Genomic DNA, 25,101 nt, shown 5'->3' on the forward strand with positions numbered 1-25,101 from the left:
TAGAATGTTAGGTTCATGAATCAAGGTACGTTGGGCGTGGTCAGCAGGAGATGGCAAGAGTGAACATTGACATCTTAGGAATCAGCACACTAAAATGGACGGGAATGGATGAATTTAATTCAGATGACCATTATACCTACTACTGTGGGCAAGAATTCCTTAGAAGACATGGAGTAGTCAACAAGTTCATAGTCAACAAGAGCTGACCCTCATAGTCAACAACAGTCGGAAATGCAGTACTTGGATTCAACCTCAAAAATGACAGAATGGTCTCAGTTCATTTCCAAAGCAAACCATTCAACAACACAGTAATCCAAGTCTGTGCCCCAACCACTGATGCCAAAGAAGCTAAAGTTGACCACTTCTATGAAGACCTACAACACCTTCCAGAACTAACACCAAAAAAAGATTTCCTTTTCATCACAGGGGATGGGAATGCAAAAGTAGGAAGTCAAGAGATACCTAGAATAACAGGTAAGTTTGGCTTTGGGGTGCGAAATGAAGCAGGCAAAGGCTTACAGGGTTTTGTCAAAAGAACATGCTGATCATAGCAAACACTCTTTTCCGACAATACAAGAGATGACGCTACACGTGGATATCACCCACCAGATGGTCGATACCAAAATTAGATTGATTATGTTCTTTGCAGCTGACTGTGGCTCAGAAAATGAGCTCGTTACTGCAAAATTCAGGCTTAAATTGAAAAAAGTAGGGAAAACCACTAGGCCATTCAGTGAAAAAAGAGTGTTAGCCACCCAGTCCCATCTGACTCTTTGCTACCCCATGGACCATACAGCCTGCCAGGCTCCACTCTCCATGCGATTTCCCAGGCAAGAAAACTGGAGGGGGTAGCCATTCCCTTCTCCAGGGGATTTTCCTTACCCAGGGATCAAATCTGGATCCCTGGAATGCTGGTGGATTCTTTACCCGCTGAGCCCTTAGGGAAGCCAACACTCAGCAAATTCTGGGAAGAAGGGAGGGAAGGAGTGTATGCACCTAGTCAAATTAAAGCAGTTTGATGCCCACCCCCGCAAAATACACCCATCACGGGATTACTCTAGCCCAGCCTCCATCCTCTCTACCCGTGGAGGGGCGAGGATCAGGGGTCATCTTCAGACCTGGCCTTCAGAGAAGGGCCCCGCCCAAAGCAGGGCCAAGGTCTCTCCCACGAGAACTCCAAAAGGTTAGAGGAGAGGAAAGCCCCAATGTGGGGGCGGGGGGATGGGGGGGAGTGCAGTGAGGCCACGGACACCAAGTTACAAGCCCTCCTCTCCACCACCCGTGTGCAGACTCGACCCGCCCTCTTTCGGGGCGCCAGCCCCCCCACAGCTCCGCGCCCCGCCCCTCTTGGCCGTCTGCCCCGCCCCTGCATGGCGTCCCGACCCTGAGGCGTGTGCCCCGCCCTCGACAGCTCCGCGCCCCGCCCCTTCTGGCCGTCTGCACCGCCCCTTCACGAAACCGCGCCCCGCCCCCTGCGCGGCGTCGGGGCGCCGTGTCGGCCCGCGGTGCATGTTGGGGCTGTCGCCTCGGACAACCCGGACCCCAACCGTCCCATGGCGGAGCTGAGTGGCTGCGGCGGCGGGACGCGCGGGGCCTCCGCGCTGCCGAGCCCCGAATACTACGAGCAGGTGGCCCGCCTCCAGCAAGGGCTGCGGGACAGGTACGGCCTAGCTGGGGCCGGAGCAGGGAGTCGGCCGGCCCGAGGGTCCGCGGGAGCCCCGCCCCCGATCGCGGATCCCCTGGGCCGGAGCCCAGACCCACCCTGTCCCCCGAACTCCCGGAGGACAGAGTTTACCGGAGACACTCCCCCCGCCCCGTGGGAGGTCCCCCGCGGGAATGTCCCTGGATGCGCCCAGAAGTGAGAGCCGGAGTCTCCTGCCTGTCACTCAATCAAAGCGTGTGTTTGTCTGGTCCCCTTCCACACGCCCCCTCCCCGGCCCTTCAGGTTGTCATCCCGCCCTGACAGCTGCGCTACCTCGGTGATGACAGGCCCAGGAACGCAGGCGGGAGTGTGTGTGTGTGTGTTTGTCAAACGTGCCCTGTTTAAATGCACGAGGCTTTCACAGGGCCAGATTTCCAGCGGGAGAAGTCCCAACTTTCAGATGGTTCGTGATACCTTGCTTAAGACATGAAAAGATGAGAACCGCTGAAAAGAGCCTGATCACTGTAAAGAGAGAAAATCACAAAGCAATTTACTACAAATATCTACATGAAAGATTGGTTGTTGAAGCTATTATTTAGTTGCTAAGTTAACTGGAGTTGGAAATCTCATTAGTCGACAAGAAAGGAAATAGGTTTTTGGATCTCTTGATAAATAGCACCTTTAATGAGTGTTTAAAAGTTGCAGAGTCATTTTACTGAAGAGGGGCGCTGCACACCGTGATGATTCTAAAACGACAATAGTTACATGTAAGGTAAAGGCAGAAGTTACTGGTTTTGAAAAGGAATTGTATTCATCCTATGCTAAATTTAATTCCTGTCAGATTATTTATAGAGCATCTGCAACAGGCCTCCTTAATCTTCCTCACCTTTTAATTTATTATTATTATTTATTAATTTTGTTTAGCTCTTGATCCTTTTCTACGCCTTGTTTTCTTTCTGACATACCACTTCTCACCCACCCACCCACTTACCTCTCCTCCAACTTAAAAAAGAAAAAATCACTTCTTGTAGTGCCTTCCCTGTCCCAAGTGTGAATCAACCAATTTCTGACTTACGTGCATTCTTCCAGACTTCTAGGTAATGCGTCAAGTGACTCGCATCCTGCCTACACTGAGAATTCCAGGAGGACAGGAACCATATAGAGCTGGACCTTCAGCTCGTGTTAGAGTACCTGAAATGGCAGAGGGACTGGATACATGTGTATTTAATGAGTAGAAGTGTCAACCAGCTAGTGTCCCCCAGCTAGTGTCCAAAGTCAACCAGCTAGTGTCCAGGAGTTGTGAATGTGTCATGTAGAACTGAGTAGCCACTCATGTACCACTAAATAATGACCATTTTCCAGTCAATCAGGAAAACTGGCATTGTGATATTTCAAAAATGGTATTAAATGTACACACCTGATTTAAGGGACGAAACATGCTCTGTGCATCATGCACTTAAAGTGCTCATTGACTCTATTCTGTTAAAAGAGTGGCTTCCTTACCCCAGGCCTTGAGTTATTTGTTATCTCTTAACCCATGGATGGAGGAGCCTGGTAGGCTGCAGTCCGTGGGGTCGCTCAGAGTCAGACACGACTGAGCAACTTCACTTTCACGCATTGGAGAAGGAAATGGCAACCCACTCCAGTGTTCTTGCCCGGAGAATCCTAGGGACGGGGGAGCCTGGTGGGCTGCTGTCTATGGGGTCACACAGAGTCAGACACAACTGAAGCGACTTAGCAGCAGCAGCAGCAGCAACCCATGTTCTAATTTTATTTTTATTTTACTTTAATTTTTTGGTCTTACCATGTGGCATGTGGGATCTTAGTTCCCCGACCAGGGATCAAAGACGCAACCCCTGCATTGGAAGTGCAGAGTCTTAACCGTTGGACCACCAGGGAAGTCCCCCTTAACCCAGGTTCTAATTTTAAAATGTTACTACTTTGAATGGTAGCATTAAAAAAAAAAAATGAAGTTAATTGTGAGTTATCATTTTTGTTTCCTGTGCTGAGAACACCTGGCCATTTATAGTCCTTATGGTATGATAACTGTGTAATGATTATTACTCACTTTATGTTTAACACTTAATGCTTTCACTGTTAAGCAAGGTGAGGCTGTTGAAATTATATAAGGAATCTGAGTCAAGCTTTATAGCCTATTCATGGTTCTGCCTTTGGAGGTTTTTTTCATTTTTAAGTTGGTACAAATCTGTTACTGTGTGTATTCATTTTTCATTTTTAAAGTCCCTAACTAACTCTAATGCATAGGTAATAAACACAGAGGCAAATAACTTTGGATACAGAGAAAACTGCAAGAGAAATTTAGAAACCTAGGTTCTAGTCCTAGAGGAGCTGAACTGAACTGAAAGCAGTGAGCCTTAAAGTAAAAGTTGAAAGCTGTTAGTTTTGCAAAGCAATGAGCAATGAATATTATTGTCTACATCCTGTTTGAGTGTTTGGATGTACCTGTTTGTTTGACCAGTCCCAGTGGCCGTAAGGACCTTTGTCTCCTGAAACTGGAGTCATTTTGATGTGTGCAACTCCAGGTAGTCACAGCTGGTTTGTCAGTCTGGAGATGTCTTTGGAATGGGAGAGAAAAACAACTTGCCTTTTCTCAGTCTTCTTAGAGGTGAGTCATTGCAGTGTTTAGTTCAGTTCAGTTGCTCAGTCGTGTCCAACTCTTTGTGACCCCGTGGACTGCAGCACGCCAGGCCTCCCTGTCCATTGCCAACTCCTGGCAGTCCACTTTGTAAGTGGTGTATTTCTAACCCACGTTGTCTTAGCTGTTGTCACATATAGATATAATTTTATATTCTGAATTTTTTCATTTTTGTATAAGCTGTTTTCTCTGCATTGTGATGAAAGCCAGTCACTGAATCTGAAAGAGCTTGATGCAGTGATTTGTTACAATGTGTCTAGTGCCACAAGCATGGTAGCAACATGAATGTGGAATGGACTCTTAGAATCCTGTAAAAACATCCCTTTGAAAGGCTGTTAACCAGCCCCAGTTTTTTCAGTGCCAGTATTGATTCAGAGTGAGATACCATAATAGTCCAGAAATTGATGCTGAGATATTTGTTGAATAAAGCTGAAGACGGTATTGAGACAAAAACAGAATAACAAGTGGCTTACAAGGAGAAAACTAAAGCTCGTGGCTATGCTTTGAGGACCACCCAGGTGTGTAAAACTTCGAAAGGTCCAGATCTGGGATGAAGTGATGGAAACTGGGACCTGTGACTGTACATCCCAGGGCTGGGTATTTAAAGATTTTGAAATAGAGATTTAAGGTGCAGAAATTGCAAGATGATCCTCCCAATAAGCCTTTCTCTGGCTTTTTTTTGGGGGGGAGGGTAAATATCTTAAGTCTTAGATTTAGAATAGAACAGATAGGAAAGTCAGTGTCAGGGGTGCTGCCGTGTGGATGTGTTTAGAAAAATGAGCCTATGAGGAAGAGTTAATGAGATTGGCATCATTTTGTTTGGAATTAGAAGGCCAAGAGGTGTTTGACTGATTTTTCAGTTTTTGGAAGTGTTACAGTAGAGACATATGACCAGTGGATGTCTGTATGTAGTGAAAATAGGGCAGGAACAAGGAAGTTTTACATTCTTTATTGAAAAGAACTGGTTGTTTGAGAGATGATGGATTTCCATAAAGACTGTGGTCCTTTTCCATATGAGGTCATAGGTGAATTTCTTAAATTATTTTAAAACAAGGTCAAACTTACAGAAAAGTTCCAGGTATAGAACAGAGATCTCTAATATTCCCCTCACCCAGATCCCTCAACTCTTAACATTTTGTTACATTTTCTTTTCCCCTTTCTATTTGTCAGTCTGCCTGTCTAAAAGCTTGAGACTTGTCTGAACCATTTGAAAACTGCAGGTATATGATGCCCCTGACATGATTACCGTATAACCCTTCTTGTCAGGAAACTAATGTCAATATACCAATCCACAGACCCCAGCCAGATTTCAGCAGCTGTCCTAAGACCTTTTTTTTTCCTGGTCCAAGAGTCCACCTGTGAACCTGTGTTAACATGTCTCTCTAGCCTCTCCCAGTCTGGACACATTCCTCTGTCTTGACCTTTCATGTTCCTCACAGTTTCATAGGATACACCTCTCATCCCAGAAGATAACCCTCCAGCTGGGTCTGTCTGATGGTTCCTCGTGAACAGACAGTGATCACACTTTCCTGGCAGGAACACCACAGGCCTGAAGCAGGACATCAGGGACAAAAGTCATAGCTGTGTTTAAGGATCTTCTGCCCTCTTCATTTAGTGTCAGATTGCTTACACTGTCCAGTCAGCCACTCCTTGTTATCATACTGATTGTGAAATCTTAGACGGGGAATAAAAATTTCTAACATGGAAACCGTTATGCCATATTTACTTCAGGTTCACTCTTAGTAATGAGAAGGTAAAGATCTGTTTGAAGCTACTAGTTTAAAAATTTGTGATTCTACAATTTTTTTTCTTGTTTAAACATAGGCACGTCCCAGCTAAGGAATGGGTTGTGTTCCACAAGCAGAGATTAGGTGTTTGGATTTTGGACACCACTTTTCCTTTAAAAGAATTTTGGCTAAATAGTGGTTTTCATTCTAGATTACACTGAGCAGAGAAATTTACTTATAATAAAGCTAACAGTATGACCTTTGTGGGTGTTAAGGGAAAAAAATGACTGAAGGAAAATAGAAACGAACAATCAAGGGCTCCCAAGTGGCCGTGCCTCAGCCTTTTCCCACAGGAAGCCACTGAGCCCTTCCTTTGCCGGAATCCTTGTCTTTGGTTCAAAGTGGTTTTTTTGTTTTTGTTTTTTTTTAAAGACGTTATATGATTTCTCTTTCAGCCTTAGTTAATGTTAGCTTAAATTAGCAGCGTGGCTTCAGTTGAAACTGTTACTCTGGTGGTCATTGAGCAGTCTGTGGTTGAGCCTCCCCAGGGCTCTTTTTGAGGCTGGAATGGCTTCCTGTCTGGCAGTTTTCCCCTCCAGGCCCTGGGTTTTGGCCACTGCCACCATTTCTGCTGCCCAGTTTCCTCTGCTTCTCATCCAGGCTGGGTGTGCAGGTGGGCACACTTGCTCTGTCCTCCAGCTTCCTGCCAGCACTCATCAGAAGCTCAGAAGCCTGTGTGGCATAGCTGCTGGGAATGGCAGTCAGTGACCAATCATGATGGTGTTTCCAGGTTATACAAGGAAATGCCCACAAATCACAGTCGTGGTGTCAGGGGACCTGGTCTCCCCTAAATGTGGGTGAGGCCAGTTCTGCTTCTCGGAGACCCCTTCCTGACTCAGCCATGAGGCCCTGCCCAGGCCTGTCTGGTGGAAAGCAGAGTGAGCCGCCAACCTGCAGTCCAGGATGGATTTAGGGTAGCCTCGTAATCCTTGTAGCTCTCAGAGATGCTGGCCGTGTTGTATTTTATATGTGTATCTTGTGTATTGTCTGTCCTTACCTCTTGAATGTCACTGCCTTAGGGTAGGAGCCTTAGTTGGCTCATTCACCAGGTCAATCTCAGGGACTAGAGCAGAGCCTGGCTCATGAAGGCACTCGAGAGATAATACTTGCGGAGTGAATGAACCTGCTTTCCAGGCTTTTCTTATTGCATTTCTGCATTTACTTTGAAAAGCTTGTTCTTTTTGCTTCATACTGGTGTCCTTTCTGCTTTTTGACTTCCCTAGTGACTGCTAAGTTCTTTAGTGTCTTGAATTTCAAATGCAGCTGGCATTTTCTGCTTCTTAGACCAGAGAAGGTTTCCCTAGTAGCTTAGCTGGTCGGGAAGATCCCCTGCAGAATGGATCCAGTATTCTTGGGCTTCCCTGGTGGCTCAAACAATAAAGAATCCGCCTGCAATGCGGGATACATGGGTTTGACCCCTGGGTTGGGAGGATCCCCTGGAGAACGGAAGGGCTATCCATCCGAGTATTCTTGCCTGGAGAATTCCATAGACAGAGGCACCTGGCAGGCTACAGTCCATGGGGTCACAAAGAGTCAGATACGACTGAGCGACTTTCACTTTCTTTTCACTTCAGATCAGAGAAGCATTTTCAGAAGGAGATCAAGTTCTAAATTTGACTGCTTGTTACTGATCAGTGTAATTTATTCATAAAATATTTCTTTATTATAGTGAAAAGAAGAGATTGGACCTGGAAAGGAAACTTTATGAATATAGTCATTCTGATATATGCAGGTAAGATATGACAGCAGAAAATTTTAAGACCAGGTTGCCTGTCTCAGATGGTAAAGAATCTGCCTGCAATGCAGGAGCCCTGGGTTCGATTCCTGGATCGGAAAGATACTGTGGAGAAGGAAATGGCAACCCACTCCAGTATTCTTGCTTGAAAGTCTTACGGACAGAGGAGCCTGGCAGGCTGCAGTCCATGGGGTCGCAAAGAGTCGGACATGACTTTGCGAATAAACGACAATCAAAATTTAATGCTAATATATGTTACAGATACCATAGTTACAGTCCTGTTACCATTCCTTATTTCTAATGTGTAAATGTTTCATGTAAACACTGCAATTTAATATAATCACTATGAAGTGTAAGAATAAATTTGATTAAAATAGATTTTAAAAATTACTATATTTTCATTATTTGGTATTTTTGTAATTTCAGGAATCTATTTTGCTTAAATATCTTAAAAATAAGACACATTATAGTCTTATATTTTTGGTCACAATTTAAACATAGTGAATCTGTGAATGATTAAGGCATAATAATTATAGCTGACCTTTCAACAAAATGGTAGGCAGGGTTATGTGGTATCTCATTTTGGAGTTTCCAAACATTTCTTTATTTTGGGGGGCTCTGAAATCACTGCAGATGGTGATTGCAGCCATGAAATTAAAAGACGCTTGCTCCTTGCAAGAAAAGCTATGACCAACCTAGACAGTGTATTAAGAAGCAGAAACATTACTTTGCCAACAAATGTCCATCTAGTCAAAGCTATGGTTTTTCCAGTAGTCATATATATGGATATGGGAGTTGGACTATAAGGAAAGCTGAATGCTGAAGAATTGATGCTTTTGAACTGTGGTGTTGGAGAAGACTCTTGAGAGTCCCTTGGACTGCAAGGAGATCCAACCAGTCCATCCTAAAGGAGATCAGTCCTGGATGTTCATTGGAAGGACTGATGTTGAAGCTGAAACTCCAGTATTTTGGCCACCTGATGCAAAGAGCTGACTCACTGGAAAAGACCCTGATGCTGAGAAAGATTGAAGGCAGGAGAAGAAGGAGACGACAGAGGATGATATGGTTGGGTGGACTTGATGGACATGAGTTTGAGTAGGCTCCAGGAATTGGTGATGGACAGGGAAGCCTGGTGTGCTGCAGTCCATGGGGTCGCAAAGAGTCAGACACGACTGAGTGACTGAACTGAACTGAAATATTTCTTCACAATTTGAGCAGAGTTACAGTCCATATGCTGTTATAAAATATTTTCATAATACAGTGCATTATTGCAGTTTCTAACAAAAATTCAAAATATCTAAATGAGACCTTTTGGGGCATTTAAAATTTTTAATGTTTATGGGTTATACTGTATAGTTTGATTGTATTTCCATATGAGCAGGTAGTTTTGAAGCTGTCTGTCACATCAAAGAATGCTAATGGGCTATTCACCAGCACAGGGCCACATAGACCCTGCTCTTGACACGACACTTAATTTTGAGAAAGAAATCCATGTAAATCTTTATGTGTGAGTGCTGTAATGTGGTCTTGTATCCATTTCTCAGGAGAGATATGCCTAGAGGTGATACCTCAGTGATGTTACATTAATTTCCTCTCTAAAGATGCATATACATTCTGTTCTTTAGGCTGCAACATTTGGGTAAAATATCTTAGAATACACTGTCTCATTAACAGTTTTGTTTTAAAAAAGTCCTTAGATTTGTCCAAGTCTAACTCCATTGTTTAAAAATCTGCTTTTACTTTTCTAGAGCTAAGCTGAAGTATATAAAACTAAAGAAGTACTTGAAGGAAATATGTGAATCAGAAAAGAAGGCTCGTATTCGAAACCAAGAATATTTAAAGCAGTTTGAGCGGATCCAAGCTAACATTACCACAAGTTTAGAGAAGCTGCAAGAACTGAAGGTGGTGTTTTGTACTGTTTTTTGTTTATATTTTTGGGTTTTTTTGTCCTTTTTTGCTAAGATTGGGAATGGTAAGCAATAAGTTTCAGATCTGTGACAGTCACTAATGTTAGGTTGTTTATCCAGAAGATTAACTGTCAGTTTTTTCTGGGAATTAATTACCATATGGCCACATTTTCATCAGACAAGTTGAAATTGCATGTTCTCCGATTTCTGCTTTAGTTGAGTTACTGGAATGTCTGTGCTTTGTTATACTACACAAGTGGTTAACTTAAACAGGCATGGCCACTAGCCATACCTGGCCCCTCACCTGGTACCTGGTATCTCTTGGCATCATTAGGATATCTTGCAGAGACTGGTTCCTTCTTCAGAGGGTTCTTTTTCTCTGGCGTGGGCCCCTCTGTTCTGGGCAGGCCAGGTGTCAGGAGGAAACTGAGGGGGAGAACTGGTCCAAGGACTTGGTCCTCATGCCCGTCGATTTTGAGAGTCAGAATAGCCTCCCCTTCCCTGCCCTCTCTCACCCTGGCTCCCCACTCCCTTAGATTGCTTGACAAACCATGCCAAGCATGGCGGGCGAGGCCTCATTTCTTACCATTTGTGCTGCTCAGGGCTTTTACCTGACTTAACCGACCTGCTCACCAGTTACAGGAGAAGTTAGCTTCAGTACTCCCTTCTTTTTTTCCCTCTTGAACTTTCCCCCTAGCCTTGTATCATAGAAGTTTTAAGTACACAGGAAAAGAATTATTATAATAAACATTCATGCTATGGTCTGAACGTTTGTGTCCCCCTGCCCAAATTCATATGTTGAAATCCTAACTCCACGAAAGTGTCTTATTAGTGGCTGTGGCCTTTGAGAGGTGCTTAAGTCACAAGGGTGGGGCTCTCGTGAGGGATTAGTGCCTCATAACAGAGGCTCCAGGGCACTCCTGGCCCCTTCCACCTATGAGGACACAGTGAGAAGATGGTAGCTCTGAACGAGAATGGGGGCTCTCTCCAGAAGGCTGCCTTGATCTTGGCTTCCAGCCTCCGCAACTCATAAACAATTCCAATTGTTTATGAGCCACCCAATCAGTGCTGTTTTATTATAGCAACCTAAATGGACACATCTTGTGATCTACCCAGTTATAAATATAAATATTTACAACAGTTATAAATATTTTGCTATATTTGCTTGGCATGTGTCTGTGTATGTGTATTTATTCCTGAACATTGCAAGTAAGCTGCAGAAACCATGACATTTCTCCCCTGAATACTTGAGTGTGGATTCCCCAAAAATAAGGACAGTCTCCTCCGTAATCATACCATTATCACATCTAAGAAGATTACTAATGATTCCATAATATTTAATATTCAGTTGATATTTTAGTTTCTGCAGTTCCCTTCAAAAGTTTGTTTTTCCAGACCAGGAGCCAACCAAGGTTCACATGTTACATTTTTTATTGTGTCTTTTTTAATCTGTTCATCTAATTTGGTCTCCTACCACTTTTCCTTTTTTTTTTTGTTTTTTCCAAATGATACTGGCTTTTTGAAGAAAGCAACCAGTTGTTTGTAGGATGACTTACATTCTGAACTTGACTTGTTATTTCTTTGTGGTGTCATTTAACTTGTGTACTGTTCCCTGTATTTCCTGTGAACTAGAAATTCAGCCTAGACTAGCACCTCCCAGTAGAGCTTTGTGGCAATGGGAACCTTCTCTCTATAGATGCCGTCTGATGCAGTTGCCACTAGCCATACACGGTTGTTGAGCACTTAAAATGTAGCTTGGGACACTGAGGACTGAGTTTTGGTGTTAGTTAAATTTAAATAGTCATGGCTGGAGTTATATACACCCTGATGTATCCAGTCAGGAGGTACATGAGCTGTGAGGCCGGGTGGTCCTGCTTGAGAGAGGCTGAGTTTGATGTCTTGATTAATACGGCAGTCTCTGGGTCTCTCTATCATAAGGAACCTTTCTACCCTTTGAAAATTAGTAAATAATCTGTGGAGTGGTGGCTTGGCATCTTGGGAATACCTTGTTCCTCAGCAGCCTTTTGCCTAGTGGTTTTAGGATCCATTAATGCCTGAATAAGTTATAGTGGAAGTTGTGAAATGTTTCTAATTTGATCTTATCTTCTATCAATACCTTTGTTAGCTGGCATTTCATGAAGAAGACCTTCCTTTCCTCCTCCTTCTTTTCTCCCTCCCACAATTCACTGTGGGCTTCTGAATTTTTATTTCATCATTATCAGTTACTGTAATTATTCTTTTGCTGTTCACATTTTCCTGTCCTTTTGACAGGATGTTCCAGGTTTACCTTCTACTTTCCTGCCTCAGACCTGGGATTAGGCTGTTTTCTGAGGAGCTGTGAGTACAGCTCACAGTGCAGCTCTGTACCCCTTTGAGTGCAGAGGGGTACTTAGAAACCAAGATCTGGAGGCTGGCTGTGCTCAACTAATAGTCTTAACTATAGCCCTTCAGGTTTTCCCCTCTCAGTATTCAGGTAGAGTGCTTAAGTCTCAGTTCATGAATGTAAACCAGAGAATCAGTGGTGCTGTGAAGACATGCCCCCCCTCCTTCCTGCCCCCTTCACCCTCACCCTCCACCCCCACTCCCCACCTTGGCAGCTTGTCATTAGAGCATTTTTCCTCAGGTGCATTAGAGCATTTTTCCTTTGGTCTTGTCTGTTTGGCTTTTCTCTGAAGCTGATCCTGAGACAGGGTCTGGCTGTAAGTGACTTGCATGGGAAGTGCAAGGATGCTGCAGGTGGGTAGCTGAGACAAGCAAGGACATGTGACTGAAATGGGGTGTTAAGTCAGCTCCAATTGGCATATGGAGATTAATCCCACAGGGACGCTCCCCCGAGTGGTTCAGAGCATTTGGGAGATGCATCTCCAGGCTGCTGAGCATCACTGGTTGAGGGTTAATGGAGAGGGGTACAGAGGGTGGTGTTTCATTACCCATGTGCTCCTGTGGGCAGAGCAGCCTCCCCAGGGGCTGAGGACCCTTCAGCACAGAGACATGGGCGCTGGAACCTAGGAGCACCCAGAAAGCTTCCAGGGTCATATGAGGAGCATTGCCAGCCTCTACTTTAGCCTCCTGCATTTAAGTGCCAGGCACGGGGCTGGCATGTCAGGGCTCAGGGAAGGTCCCCAAGGTTGGGGAGCGAGTCCCTGTCTGGTCCTGTGTCTCCTCCCCTTGAAATCCTTGACCATAGGAAAACATTTGTAAGCCATAGGAAGAAAGAGTTTTTGCTTAAGACTTATTATTTAATAAATCTCTTTATTTTGGGGTGTTTATTTTGTAAACCACCCCTCATCTCTTTTTAAAGATGTTTTTTCTTGGCATTTGTAGAGGATGCCTGCTTAAAGCTCTTGGGCTTAAAAATTAAATATCTGTTGAGTTCAAAAGAGTAGATATAGAACAGAGAGAAGTAAATTGTATGTTCTTAATTGCCTTATTTCTTAATCTTTTCTTGGCTTATTTCATCATTTTTACTGGCCTTATGAAACTTTGATTTAATTCACTCAGTTCAGTTGCTCAGTCGTGTCCGACTCTTTGCAATCCCGTGAATCGCAGCATGCCAGGCCTCCCTGTCCATCACCAACTCCCGGAGTCTACCCAGACTCATGTCCATCGAGTCAGTGATGCCATCCAGCCATCTCATCCTCTGTCGTCCCCTTCTCCTCCTGCCCCCAATCCTTCCCAGCATCAGGGTCTTTTCCAATGAGTCAACTCTGTTCGTATGAGGTGGCCAAAGTATTGGAGTTTCAGCTTCAACATCAGTCCTTCCAATGAACACCCAGGACTGATCTCCTTTAGGATGGACTGGTTGGATCTCCTTGCGGTCCAAGGGACTCTCAAGAGTCTTCTCCAACACCACAGTTCAAAAGCATCAATTCTTCGGCACTCAGCTTTCTTCACTGTCCAACTCTCACATCCATACATGACCACTGGAAAAACCATAGCCTTGACTAGATGGACCTTTGTTGGCAAAGTAATGTCTCTGCTTTTAAATATGCTATCTAGGTTGGTCATAACTTTCCTTCCAAGGAGTAAGCGCCTTTTAATTTCATGGCTGCAATCACCATCTGCAGTGATTTTGGAGCCCCCAAAAATAAAGTCTGACACTGTTTCCACTGTTTTCCCACCTATTTCCCACGAAGTGATGGGACTAGATGCCATGATCTTAGTTTTCTGAGTTGAGCTTTAAGCCAACTTTTTCACTTTCCTCTTTCACTTTCATCAAGAGGCTCTTTAGTTCTTCTTCGATTTCTGCCATAAGGGTGGTGTCATCTGCGTATCTGTGGTTATTGATATTTCTCCGGGCAATCTTGATTCCAGCTTGTGCTTCTTCCATCCCAGCGTTTCTCATGATGTACTCTCTCTATATCATTACTGCCATCTATTGTGTTAATAACACTGATAGAGAAAAAAAGAAGTCCCTGCTTAACTGTTACTAAAAATGGGGCATCATGTAATACCTTTTAAGATATGTTGAGGGAGACAAGTCAATTTTGGTTATTATTGTCTGTTCACTTTTTGAGTGTCAAAACAAAAACTTGGACCCATTTTGTATTTAGACTGAGAACTGAGAAAACCGTTTTCTAATTTTATTATCTCATAGGTGTGTTTCTAATTGCAGAGCATCACTGCCTCATTTGGAAAATGTTCTGTGATGGAAAATTATCTGTGATGACCACAGTCATGGGCTTTTAAGGTTTTAATTACTAACATATGAACCAAAGGGCTTTTTATGCCTTGCTTTTAAGGGAAAGTCACTTCATAATGGAGTCGCTTTCATCAGTTAGAGCGTGATAGTGACGCTGACGTCTTTAAGTTTTTGGGGCCAGAACCAACCTGACGCCTGCGGTGCTGATCACAGATGCCCACAGTGCATATTTGTCCCTAAGAAATGGCATGTGTTTCCAGTTGATGGTCTAGCAAATAATACACTCAGTGGCTCTGACGAGCAGGACTGGGATACTATGTTGATATCATTCAGATAAGAAATCAGTAGGATTGCTTTCTTTTCCCTTTTTAAGGACAGAACTTTTCAGAGAACATCATCTAAGGTGTTACTTTCATGATAAAATAACTGGATTTTCATGATAGCTTAATATCATCAAGGTTTTATTTCCTGAATTGATGAAAGGCTAAGTAAAACTTCCATCAATGTTATTTTATTTAAAATATATAACATTTTACAAAATTCAGCTCTTGATATGTGCTATTTGTGAAATTGTGTGGTTTCTAAGATAAGCTGAATTTCTCAGCTGTATCAGCTTCTACTGTCTCTTCACTGTTCCTTTTATGTTGTAAAGAGTGAAAAATATAGACAGGTGTTGGTTGTAATAATATCCTCCACAAAACCAAACTTTGTTTATTTTTAGATTGAATTTGAGACTCAAATTAAGAAGGTGCAGCTACTCTCAAAAGATAGCCTGGGGAGAAAAGGTGAACTGAAAGATGAAGACAAAGAAAAGGTAATAAGTTAAAATGATAAACTTCTGTTAACAGAGGATATTTGGAGTGTTCATCTTTTAAGATATTGTTTTAAATAAAATCATCTTATTACAAAGATCTTTTTGATTACACTCTAGGTGATTATTTAAAGACATTTGCTTATAGAATATTGCTTTAGTGTATAATTCAATTAAACTTGCTGAAACGCAGTCACCGTGGCTGCAAAAGAGATAGATCCCAAAGAAAACCTCAATGTTGTTAGCAGATGAAATTGTGTTTTTATAATGCTTTGTAGCTGCTTTTTTCTTCATTCCAGAAATGTTTTAAATGAATGGTAAACAAAATGGGCATTTTGCTGCTTTTCTTTGTATACATAATTTTGTATATTTTAACCTTTTCATAGATAAAGTGGAAAGAAAGGATTGCATATCTCAACAGCAGACAAAAAAGAATGGCAAGGAATACTTAAATAAATTCTGCTATGTATCTGCGGTAATGCAGGCTTCTAATCCTCCTCCCTATCTCCATATAAATGATTCTGTTCAAGACCATAGATGTTTTCTTCACTAAAAGCAGTAAAGCTCTTTTAGATGAAATGTCTAAAAACATCTTGTAATAACTTGGAGCATGCTGGCAAGAGTAGTCACTTGTGACTATGTGTGAAACCCCCTCAGCAAGTCGATATTGTAATAAGCAAAACCGGGAGCATCACTCCATTATTCAGAGAAGCCAACAGCGTGCTTGCTCCTTAGGCTGCAGCATTCATTAAGAAAAGCTTCCTGGGCTGAAAGCTGGAAACAGATGATAACGGGATATGATTTTCATATTTAATGCTTTCCTTGGAAGAGTATGTGTGCTACAGATTGATAGAAGAATCAACTGCTACTTTACTAAAAGACTTTCAGGTTTGCCCTATAGCTACCGATGGAATCATTCAGCCAAGAAATTAACTTTTTCTCCTTTTACCTGCTTTATATATCTGCTAAGCAGGCTGCCTGGCTGCCAGTAAATGTTATTATGCAGTTAACTGTTTGGTATTTAAGACTCTTATCAGAAAAGAAACAGAGGCCACACTATTTTGTTTTTATAGTAGGAGCAAGGTTTTAGTTTTTCTTTTTTCCCGTGCATTAGCAGGCATTAATCTGAGTTTATAGAAAGTTTTAGTTTTCCTTCCCAAAGATTAAAAAGTTAAAAAACCTAGAATTTACAGCATTCTTTAAACTGTAAGATACAAAACACCAAGCCTCAGCAACCTTGACCTATATGAAAAGGCCTTTAATGATAAATGACTTCTCTGCCATTAGATGTACACCAAATGTGGTGTGATGTGATAGACTTCTGAGCCATTCAGGCAGTTTTTCTGTTTGACATTTGGTTGTGAAATAATTGACATGTTTTTAAATTTATAATCCAGTTTGTTCTTTCTGTGCTGTTCCTGATAGTCACATTGTTAGTATGGCAGTGTCAATGGTACTTAAGTAAAACGGGAGATTTTTTTTTTTCTATTTGTACTACTGATTCCTTACCTTACATATAGTTATACAGTTTCCTTTTCAGTCATATTTAACATTAGGGCAAGAGATATGTAGCGGCCAACCCCCTAACATGTCACATAGAATAATTAGAAGTGTTTCCTTTTTACTGGAAAGTGTTACCTCCTTAAATGCTTTGAGTGTTGGCAGTATGTAAGAATCAATTAGGTAACACTTTGAGACATTTATAGGTTTCCTTTTTCAATTGATGTTCCATCAATTAAAAGGTAAACACATTACAGCAAAATCCCAAAGTAGTTCAATCAGTTTAGTTCAGTTCAGTCGCTCAGTCATGTCCGACTCTTCGATACCATGGACTGCAGCACGCCAGGCTTCCCTTGTCCATCACCAGCTCCTGGAGCCTACTCAAACTCATGTCCGTTGAGTCAGTGATGCCATCCAAACATCTCATCCTCTGTCGTCCCCTTCTCCTCCTGCCTTTAGTCTTTCCCAGCATCAGGGTCTTTTCCAATGGATCAGTTCTTTGCATCGGGTAGCAAAGTATTAGAATTTCAGCTTCAGCTTCAGTTCTTCCTATGAATATTCAGGGATGATTTCCTTTAGGACTGACTGGTTGGATCTCCTTGCAGTCCAAGGGACTCTCAAGAGTCTTCTCCAACACCACAGTTCAAAAGCATCAATTCTTCAGTGTTCTGCTTTCTTTATAGTCCAGCTCTCACATCCATACATGACTACTGGAGAAACCATAGCTTTGACTGGATGGAGTTTTGTTGGCAAAGTAAGATCTCTGCTTTTTAATATACTGTCTAGGTTGGTCATAACTTTTCTTCCAAGGAGCAAGTGTCTTTTAATTTCATGGCTGCAGTCACCATCTGCAATGAATTTGGAGTCCAAAAAAATAAAGTCTGTCATTGTTTCCAAAGTAGTTAATGATAAGGAATTGTTCTAGTTTTAACTACTAAACTAGAACAATTCCTTATCATTTGGGGGTGTGTTTTATCTTTCATTGGAAACCTGTGCACCTCTTCTTTCGGCATCATATGAGTTAGTCTCTGTGCCTGGAGCACTGGTCTCCAGGGACTGGCCTGAGCCCAGTGGTTGAATTCAGCAGATCGTTGTTGAGTGAGTGCTCTATTTGAGAAGCCGCAGCAGGTCCCTCTAGGAATGCCACAGTGCTTGCCCTCCAGGTGCTCCCCACAAAGTGCTGTTCTTTCCTGGGCTTGGGATAGTGTGTGCTGAGGGCCAGCTCCATGGAGAAAGAAGGTTCACTTCCTCTGCAGTGCGTCCTCTGCGGCCTGGGGAGGAAGTGCCATGTGAGCTGACATGAAGGGTGGGGCAGGTGCCAGTCCCCGGGGATGTGATAGACATTCTCTGGTCTGGAGGTGTTGTGAATGAGGGAGTGGAAGCTGGAAGCCTGGCTAAGGGCCAATGTTCTTACAGGAAGTGGGAGAAGATGAGCTTGGAAAGGACCATCGTGGAACTCCATCCCAGGCTCAGTGGTTGAGATTCCACACCCCCCACCCCGAATCAGTGTGTGTGCGTGTGCTCAGTGGGGCAGGTGGAGGATGCATTGGGGTGCAGAGCAGTTCCATCAGAGGTGGGGGAAGGCGAGGCTGGCAGTGCGGTGTGGGGTGCCCTGGGGGAATGAGCTCATGGAGCGAGGAAACCAGGCTTTGTTCAGATGCAAGGAATGAACCAGAGAGCCTGAGTTGGGATGGCTATTAAGATGGAGAACACCAATGAAGGGGAGAGGAGCTTTCAAATTCATGATAATTCTGAGTTACAGAAGGATATCTTTAAAAAGTGATTGTGCACCTTTCAACCAGAAGCAGTAACTTGGATGCTCTACTAAGAAGAATGATCAGATAGTAGTTGTCTGTTTTTTCAGGGTAGAACTTTGGCCCGGTTTTATAATAGGGCACCCAGTGTGTCCATGCATCCAGTGGCTGCTCTTCAGAGTCCCGTGTTCTCTTCAGTAATCATTGGTTTGTTCATCCCCCACGCTTGTTTCTAGTATTAATTCACTTAGTAAACTCATTGTTGTTAATAAACAGGAAAGACAAAGTTTAGATCCCAGTTTGAATCCTCACAAATTTTACTATCATATAGTCATCCTGCTCTATTATACATTGTCATTTTTTACTTTAGGGTAGACTCTAATACCATTGGTCTCTAGGCATGTTCTTCTCCTTGCCCAGTTTTATTATGTATCGGCAGTGACTAGGACATGTACCTAAAAACACATCAAAACATATGTACCCAGGAGAGGTGGAGATGGCGTTTGTGAAAGAGCATAAACTTTGAGGTGAGGTTTCTGAAGTTTCTTTAAACTATTACACTGTAAAATATATGCCCCTAAAAGAAGAAGTGAACTGGGTACTTCACAGAAAAATTATACCCTACCAGGGCTGAAGAATATAAAGGACAAGAGAATTTCACCACAGGGCTACAGGCTGGTTGAGGAGTTCCACTCCCACTGTTGAAAACTTCCATGCCAGGGTCACATGGAAAATGGCTGTTCAGGTTGTTATTTCCGCTTCTAATCCTTATGGTAAGAACAGGGAACAGTCACTGCACATCTGTTTTGTCAAGGCCTGCAGTAAGCACTTTATATTCATCAACTCATTTAATCCCATTGACAGTTCTGAAAGTAGATACTATTGTACCCTCATTTTAGAGGAAGGCTCAGAGAAGCTGGTTGACTTGCCAAAGACTGCACCGCTTGCAGGAGCCCAAGTTCAAACTCAGACCATGTCCATCTTATTAGCCATCTTGCTGCCACTGCCTTCTAAGGTAGTCTGGGTGAAATGCTCTTCAAAAGTTAGGAGAAATCCTTGGTCGAATAAAAGCAGCCTCGTCATATGGTGCAAAATAGTTCAGTTGTCCATTTAGATGCTGCATTTTCACCTAAGCATAGGAGAGACTGAGATGATCTCCCTTGCTGCTGGAATAGTCCAGCTGAATCAGGTGAGATGGGATTCTGTACTGGTTGAAGTGGAGTGAGAAATTAGACATACACTTCAGATTCATTGTGAGGAATTCTTGTGTTATTGTGTAACCCAATTTGAGTTTAACTCAGTTTTGAGTGTTGTGGCATAACGGATGGGCAATGGAGTCCTTGTATGTGGGTTTGAATCCTGTGACCAAGGGCAAATTGTCTGCCCTTGCTAAGTCTTCCTGGAGTGGGTATAATAAAAATAGCTGTTTCAAGGGTTTAAAAGGTAATGAATAGAAGTTGGCCTGACACCTGGTAAGTGCTTGGCACGTGTCCACTGATCCTTTTGTCACTGTGGTCAGCCATCTTCCTGCTCCCCTACGGTGGCCGTACTGAGGAGTCCTGACATCACACCGCTTACCTGTGGTAGTGGGTCAGAGGTACCTACTAATTAGGAAACGGAAAGGAAAGCCACCTGGTTCTAACAACATGTATTAGATGATTTTAGCGTGATAACAGTACCAAAAAACTTACAAGATATACCTTTGAAGCCTGAATTTAATGGACCCATTTTGAAATTTCGGTAGTTCCAACCTCTATTGGATTTAGTGGCCAGAAACGTCTCCTTTTGGCTACAGTTGTGAAAATTTGGTTGAGTCTCTTATCGACCCCAGTGGCAAAATGAAAAGTTAAAAATCACATTGTCGTGGAGTCTCAGTCTGCCTGGACTGCCATAACAAAACAACCCAGACTGGGTAGCTTGAACAACAAATCTATTTTGTCACGGGCTGGACGTCTGAGATCTAGGTGCCAGCTGGGGTGGTTTCTGGTGCGAGCTCTGAGTTGCAGACTGTCCTGTCTCTCTGTCCTTGTGTGTCCTTTTCTCTGTGCATGTGTGTGGAGAGAGACAGATCTCTGATCTGTTCCTCGTCTAAGCACAGCAGTCTACTGGATTGATAGACCTCATTTAACCTTTATTACCTCCTTTGAAATCCTATCTGCACATACAGTCACATTGGAGGTTAGGACTTAAACATAAGAATTTAGGGAAGGACACAGTTCAGTCTGACATATAATAAAGAATTCCTTCAGGATTGTTATATGTAAATTTTTATTGAGGGATTTGGGGGAGTCTCACTGTGACTTAAGGACTTGTTAAAATAGAAACTAAGAGCAGTAATAGTACTGTGTGAAAAAATGGAAATTAGGTCTGACAGCTCCATTTTTCTATTCTGCATTCATCATTATACTTACTAATTTCCTTATATGTGGGGAAAAATAATAAGAAAAATAAAGATTACTGCCGCATTCTGCAATACATGCAGAATAACATAAATATATTTTTCAAAGTGCAATAATGGTCAAGGTCCACCTGCTTTGAAAACTGTAGTTGGTGATTATTAGCTGAGACATTGTTACAGTAGTTCTAAATTTGCTGCTGTCTCCATCAGTGTGGCCTTTCCCCCTTCCCTCAGTAAAGATGAACTCCTGGTTTTAAAAGTTACCTTCTGTTCACTAATAAGTCTTTTTAGTTACAGTTATATTCATTTGCTGTGCTATAACTTTCTCCATACGCTTTCAGTTTATTTAAACTAAAAAAAAATTTCACCCATTTCTTTTATTCCCCACTCCTCCACCTCTGGCAACCATCAGTCTGTTCTGTGTATCTGTGAACTTGGTTTGTATTTGTATTTGTTTTTTTAATCCAAATGTAAGAGAGATTGGGCTTCCCAGGTGGCTCGGTGGTAAAAAAAAACATCCTCCTGTCGTGCAGGAGATGCAGGTTTGATCCCTGGGTCGGGAAGATCACCTGGAAGAGGGCACAGCAACCCACTCCAGTATTCTTGTCTGGATAATCCCATGGACAGAGGAGCCTGGGAGGCTACAGTCCATAGGGTTGCAAAGAGTCAGATGCAACTTAGCAACTGAGCATACACGCATGTAAGAGAGATTATATAGTATTTGTATGACTTATTTCACTTAGCATAATGCCTCAAAGTTTACTCACATTGTTGCAAATGGCAAGAGTTCCTTCTTTTTTATAGCTGATTAATATGCCATTGTATATTTGTACCACTTCTTTACCCATTCAGCCATCATTGGACTCTTAGATTGCTTCCATATCTTGGCTATTGTGAATAATGTTGCACTGTACATGGGGGGTGCAGATATCTTTTCAAAATAGTGCCTTTGTTTTATTGGAATTGCTAGATGGTATGGTAGTTCTAGTTTTAACTTTTGAGGTATCTCCATACTGTTTTCATAGTAGCTGCACCAGTTACATTCCCACCAACAGTACACAGGGGTTTCTTTTTCTCCACATCCTCACCAATACTTGCTATTTCTTGTTTTTAGTAATAGCCATTTTAACATGTGTGAGGTGATATGTAACTGTGGTTTTCATTTCCTTTCCCTGATTATTAGTGAAGTTGAACATGTTTTCCTATGCTTGTTGGCCATTTGTATGTCATCTTTGGAAAAACGTCTATTCAGACTTTTCTGCCCATTTTTTTTGCTCTTGAGTTGTATGAGTTCTTTATACATTTTGGATATTGGCCCCTTATCAATGTATCAAGACTTCCCTGGTGGTTCAGCTGGTAGAGAATCCACTTGCAATGCAGGAGACCTGGGTTCTATCCCTGAGTTAGGAAGATCCTCTAGAGAAGGCAGCGGCTACCCACTCCAGTATTCTGACCTGGAGAATTCCGTGGACTGTATAGTCCATGGGGTCACAAAGTGTCGGACATGACTGAGTGACTTTCACTTTCATCAATATATCACTTGCAAATATTCCCTCTCATTCCGTAGTTTTCCTTTTTGTTGATGGTTTCCCTTGCTGTTCAGAAGCTTTTTAGTTTGAAGTAGTCTCTCTTGTTTGTTTCTGCTTTTGTTACTTTTGCTTTTGGTGTCAGATTCAAAAATCATTGCCATGGACTTATGTTAAAGAGCTTACCACCTGTGTTTTCTTCCAAGAGTTTTGTGGTTTTGTAAAACATTCAAGTCTTTAATTAATTTTGAGTTAATTTTTGTATATGGTATTAGCTAATGATCTAGGTTCATTTTTTTCATGTGACTGTCTAGTTTTCTCAACACCATTTATTGATGAGACTGTCCTTTTTCCATTGTATATTCTCGGCTCCTTTGTTGTAAGTTAATTGACTGTATGTATGAGTTTATTTCTGGGATCTCTGTTCTGTTCCATTGATCTATGTGTCTGTTTTTTATGGCAGTACCATACTGTTTTAATTACTGTAGCTTTGTAATATATTTCAAAATAAAACCGCATGATGCCGCTAGCTTTGCTCTTCTTTCGCAAGATTGCTTTGGCTATTTGGGTCTTTTGTGTTTTCACAGAAATTTTAAGATTGCTCTGATTCTGTGAAAAATTCCACTGGAGTTTTGATAAGGATTACATTGAATCTGTACATTGCTTTGAGGAGTATGGACCTTTTAATAATATTGATTCTTCTAATCCATGAGCACAGAATATCTTTCCACTTATTTGTGTCTTTTCCAGTTTTTTTCATTAATGTTTTATAATTTTCAACATGAAATCTTTCACTTCCATGGTTGTATTTATTCCTAGGTATTTTTATGTAGTTATGAATGGGATAGTTAATTTCCTTTTCTGATATTTCATTATTAGTGTATAGAAACCTTCTTTACGGTCCAACTCTCACATCCGTATATGACTACTGGGAGAACCATAGCTTTGACTATGGCGACTGAACAACAACAAAACACAATGAGTTTTATAAAACATGTTTGGTGTTGATTTCATTGGTCATGCTTCCTTACCTCATTTTGTTCCTGAAAACAACCTGAATAACCTCATTGTTCATAGACAGCATGTTTAATTCTTACTCATGTCATTTGGGGCTGCAGGTTGTAATGCCAGCAGAAATTAACTCAGGGACAGCTGTGTCAAGAGGATTGTATCAACCAGCAACCATCTTTATGGGCCGCCAAATGTCAGCTGTCTCAGGCATTGGAGATTTCACTACAGAGCGGAAATCTCCCCAACCCACAGAGAACTTTTCAATTCCTGACCCACATTCACACCGGCAGACAGCCCAGAGCGATGATGTGACAGACAGCCGTGTAGTACAAACTCCTGGTGACACACAGTGCTTAAATAAGTCTGACAAAATAGATGGAAAGACATCTCTTCAGATTGGTGAGAAAATGCCAGTCACAGCCAGCGCATTGTCTGAGGAGGAACAAACTCATTGCTTTGAGATAGGAAGCAACACACGTCAGGGCGAGAGTAATTTATCTGAAGGCAAAAAGTCGGCCGAACTCCATTCCCCGTTACGGGAGAGATTAAGTCCAGAGAACAGAACCACTGATTTAAAGTGTGACAGTTCCAGGAGATCAGAAGGATCAGAGGGAGAAATACTGACACGGGAGCATATTGAAGTTGAGGAAGAAAGAGCCAGACCGCCAGTCTCTCTGCTGTCAGGCTCAGAATCCTGTGCATCTGAAAACGAGTGTCCTCAAGAGAAGCCCCCTGCCGGGAAAGCTTCCTCAGGTGGGGTGAGAGGCTAAGATGGTTTGCTGATTTTTGTCAGTATTTAGTTTTTCTGGGTGGTGATGGTGTTAAGAATACAAAAATACTGTCTTGTCATATCTGTCCCGAAACAAAGTAGTGACTGTGCCAATGAATTCCATTCTAATGCATTCTTAAATATGTTCATAAAAGTAGCTTTGTAAGCAGATTCTCTGATTTTTAAACCCACTGTGATATTTTAAAAATATTTTTAATGGGTTTTAAAAAAACACCACAGTTACTTGTGGATTGTTTTTGCATGTTCCAAGCTGATGAGTAGTTCTGCTGTGGGAGGTAGAGCATCTTACCTCTCCCAGCTCCCTGAAATCAGTGATTGGCCATCTGTTCATGTCCTCTGTTACAGATCACCTTCCTTGCGGGGACCCCCAGTCACAGGAGCCCTTCAGAAAAAGGCAGGAAGAGCAGGAGGAGGAGAGTTTGACCAGCAGCAGTGATCTCACAGTTTCTATAAGCGAAGATGATCTGATTTTAAAGAGTCCAGAACCACCGCCAAATCCAGGAGACACGATGGAGCAAGAAGATGGAACAGAGGCCTTAAATGTAATCCACTCTGAGCAAGACAGAGATGCCCCATCCACCAGAAAACCTAACTGTATTTTGCAAGCCCCAAGCACTCCTGATTCACCAAATGAGTCCTTCACTACCTTGCCAGCAAGGGAGTAAGTCATTCATTTTTTTTCACTGTTCAGTTTTAATTATAGATATTTTTAGAGACCATTCCACTGGGAGTATGTTATTGAACACTCAGCTATAAATGTGTAAGTTCCTTAAGTCTCATAAATAAGTCTTTTAGGTAAGGACTTTTAGATAGGACTTTTTTTTAATGAAATAGCTTTAAAAGTCTGAGTATCGTTGAAATCATAGTGACTGGCAGTTTATAATGATATCTAAAGAATTCCTGGTTAATTCATAAGTAATTCCCTCCACTTCTTACCCACCA

General features: G+C 42.3%; 1 protein-coding gene across 3 annotated transcripts in view; it reads left to right on the forward strand.

Moving 5' to 3' along the window:
* The first annotated feature begins 1,528 nt into the window (after positions 1 to 1,528).
* KIZ (kizuna centrosomal protein) overlaps positions 1,529 to 25,101 on the forward strand; it is an 87,141-nt gene continuing 63,568 nt past the window's right edge. For 2 of the 3 annotated variants that reach the window (XM_081558724.1, XM_081558726.1), the window contains exons 1-6: positions 1,529 to 1,660; positions 7,755 to 7,817; positions 9,569 to 9,722; positions 15,091 to 15,183; positions 23,477 to 24,122; positions 24,505 to 24,820. In XM_081558724.1, the coding sequence (XP_081414850.1) occupies positions 1,554 to 1,660; positions 7,755 to 7,817; positions 9,569 to 9,722; positions 15,091 to 15,183; positions 23,477 to 24,122; positions 24,505 to 24,820 (1,379 nt within the window). In that variant the 5' untranslated portion in view covers positions 1,529 to 1,553. The remainder of the gene's footprint in view (positions 1,661 to 7,754; positions 7,818 to 9,568; positions 9,723 to 15,090; positions 15,184 to 23,476; positions 24,123 to 24,504; positions 24,821 to 25,101) is intronic. The other variant, XM_081558725.1, reaches the window with a different exon arrangement.

The sequence above is a fragment of the Giraffa tippelskirchi genome, chromosome 13, assembly GCF_054371585.1.
Source record: "Giraffa tippelskirchi isolate mGirTip1 chromosome 13, T2T-mGirTip1v1.2.pri, whole genome shotgun sequence".
Taxonomy (NCBI): domain Eukaryota; kingdom Metazoa; phylum Chordata; class Mammalia; order Artiodactyla; family Giraffidae; genus Giraffa; species Giraffa tippelskirchi.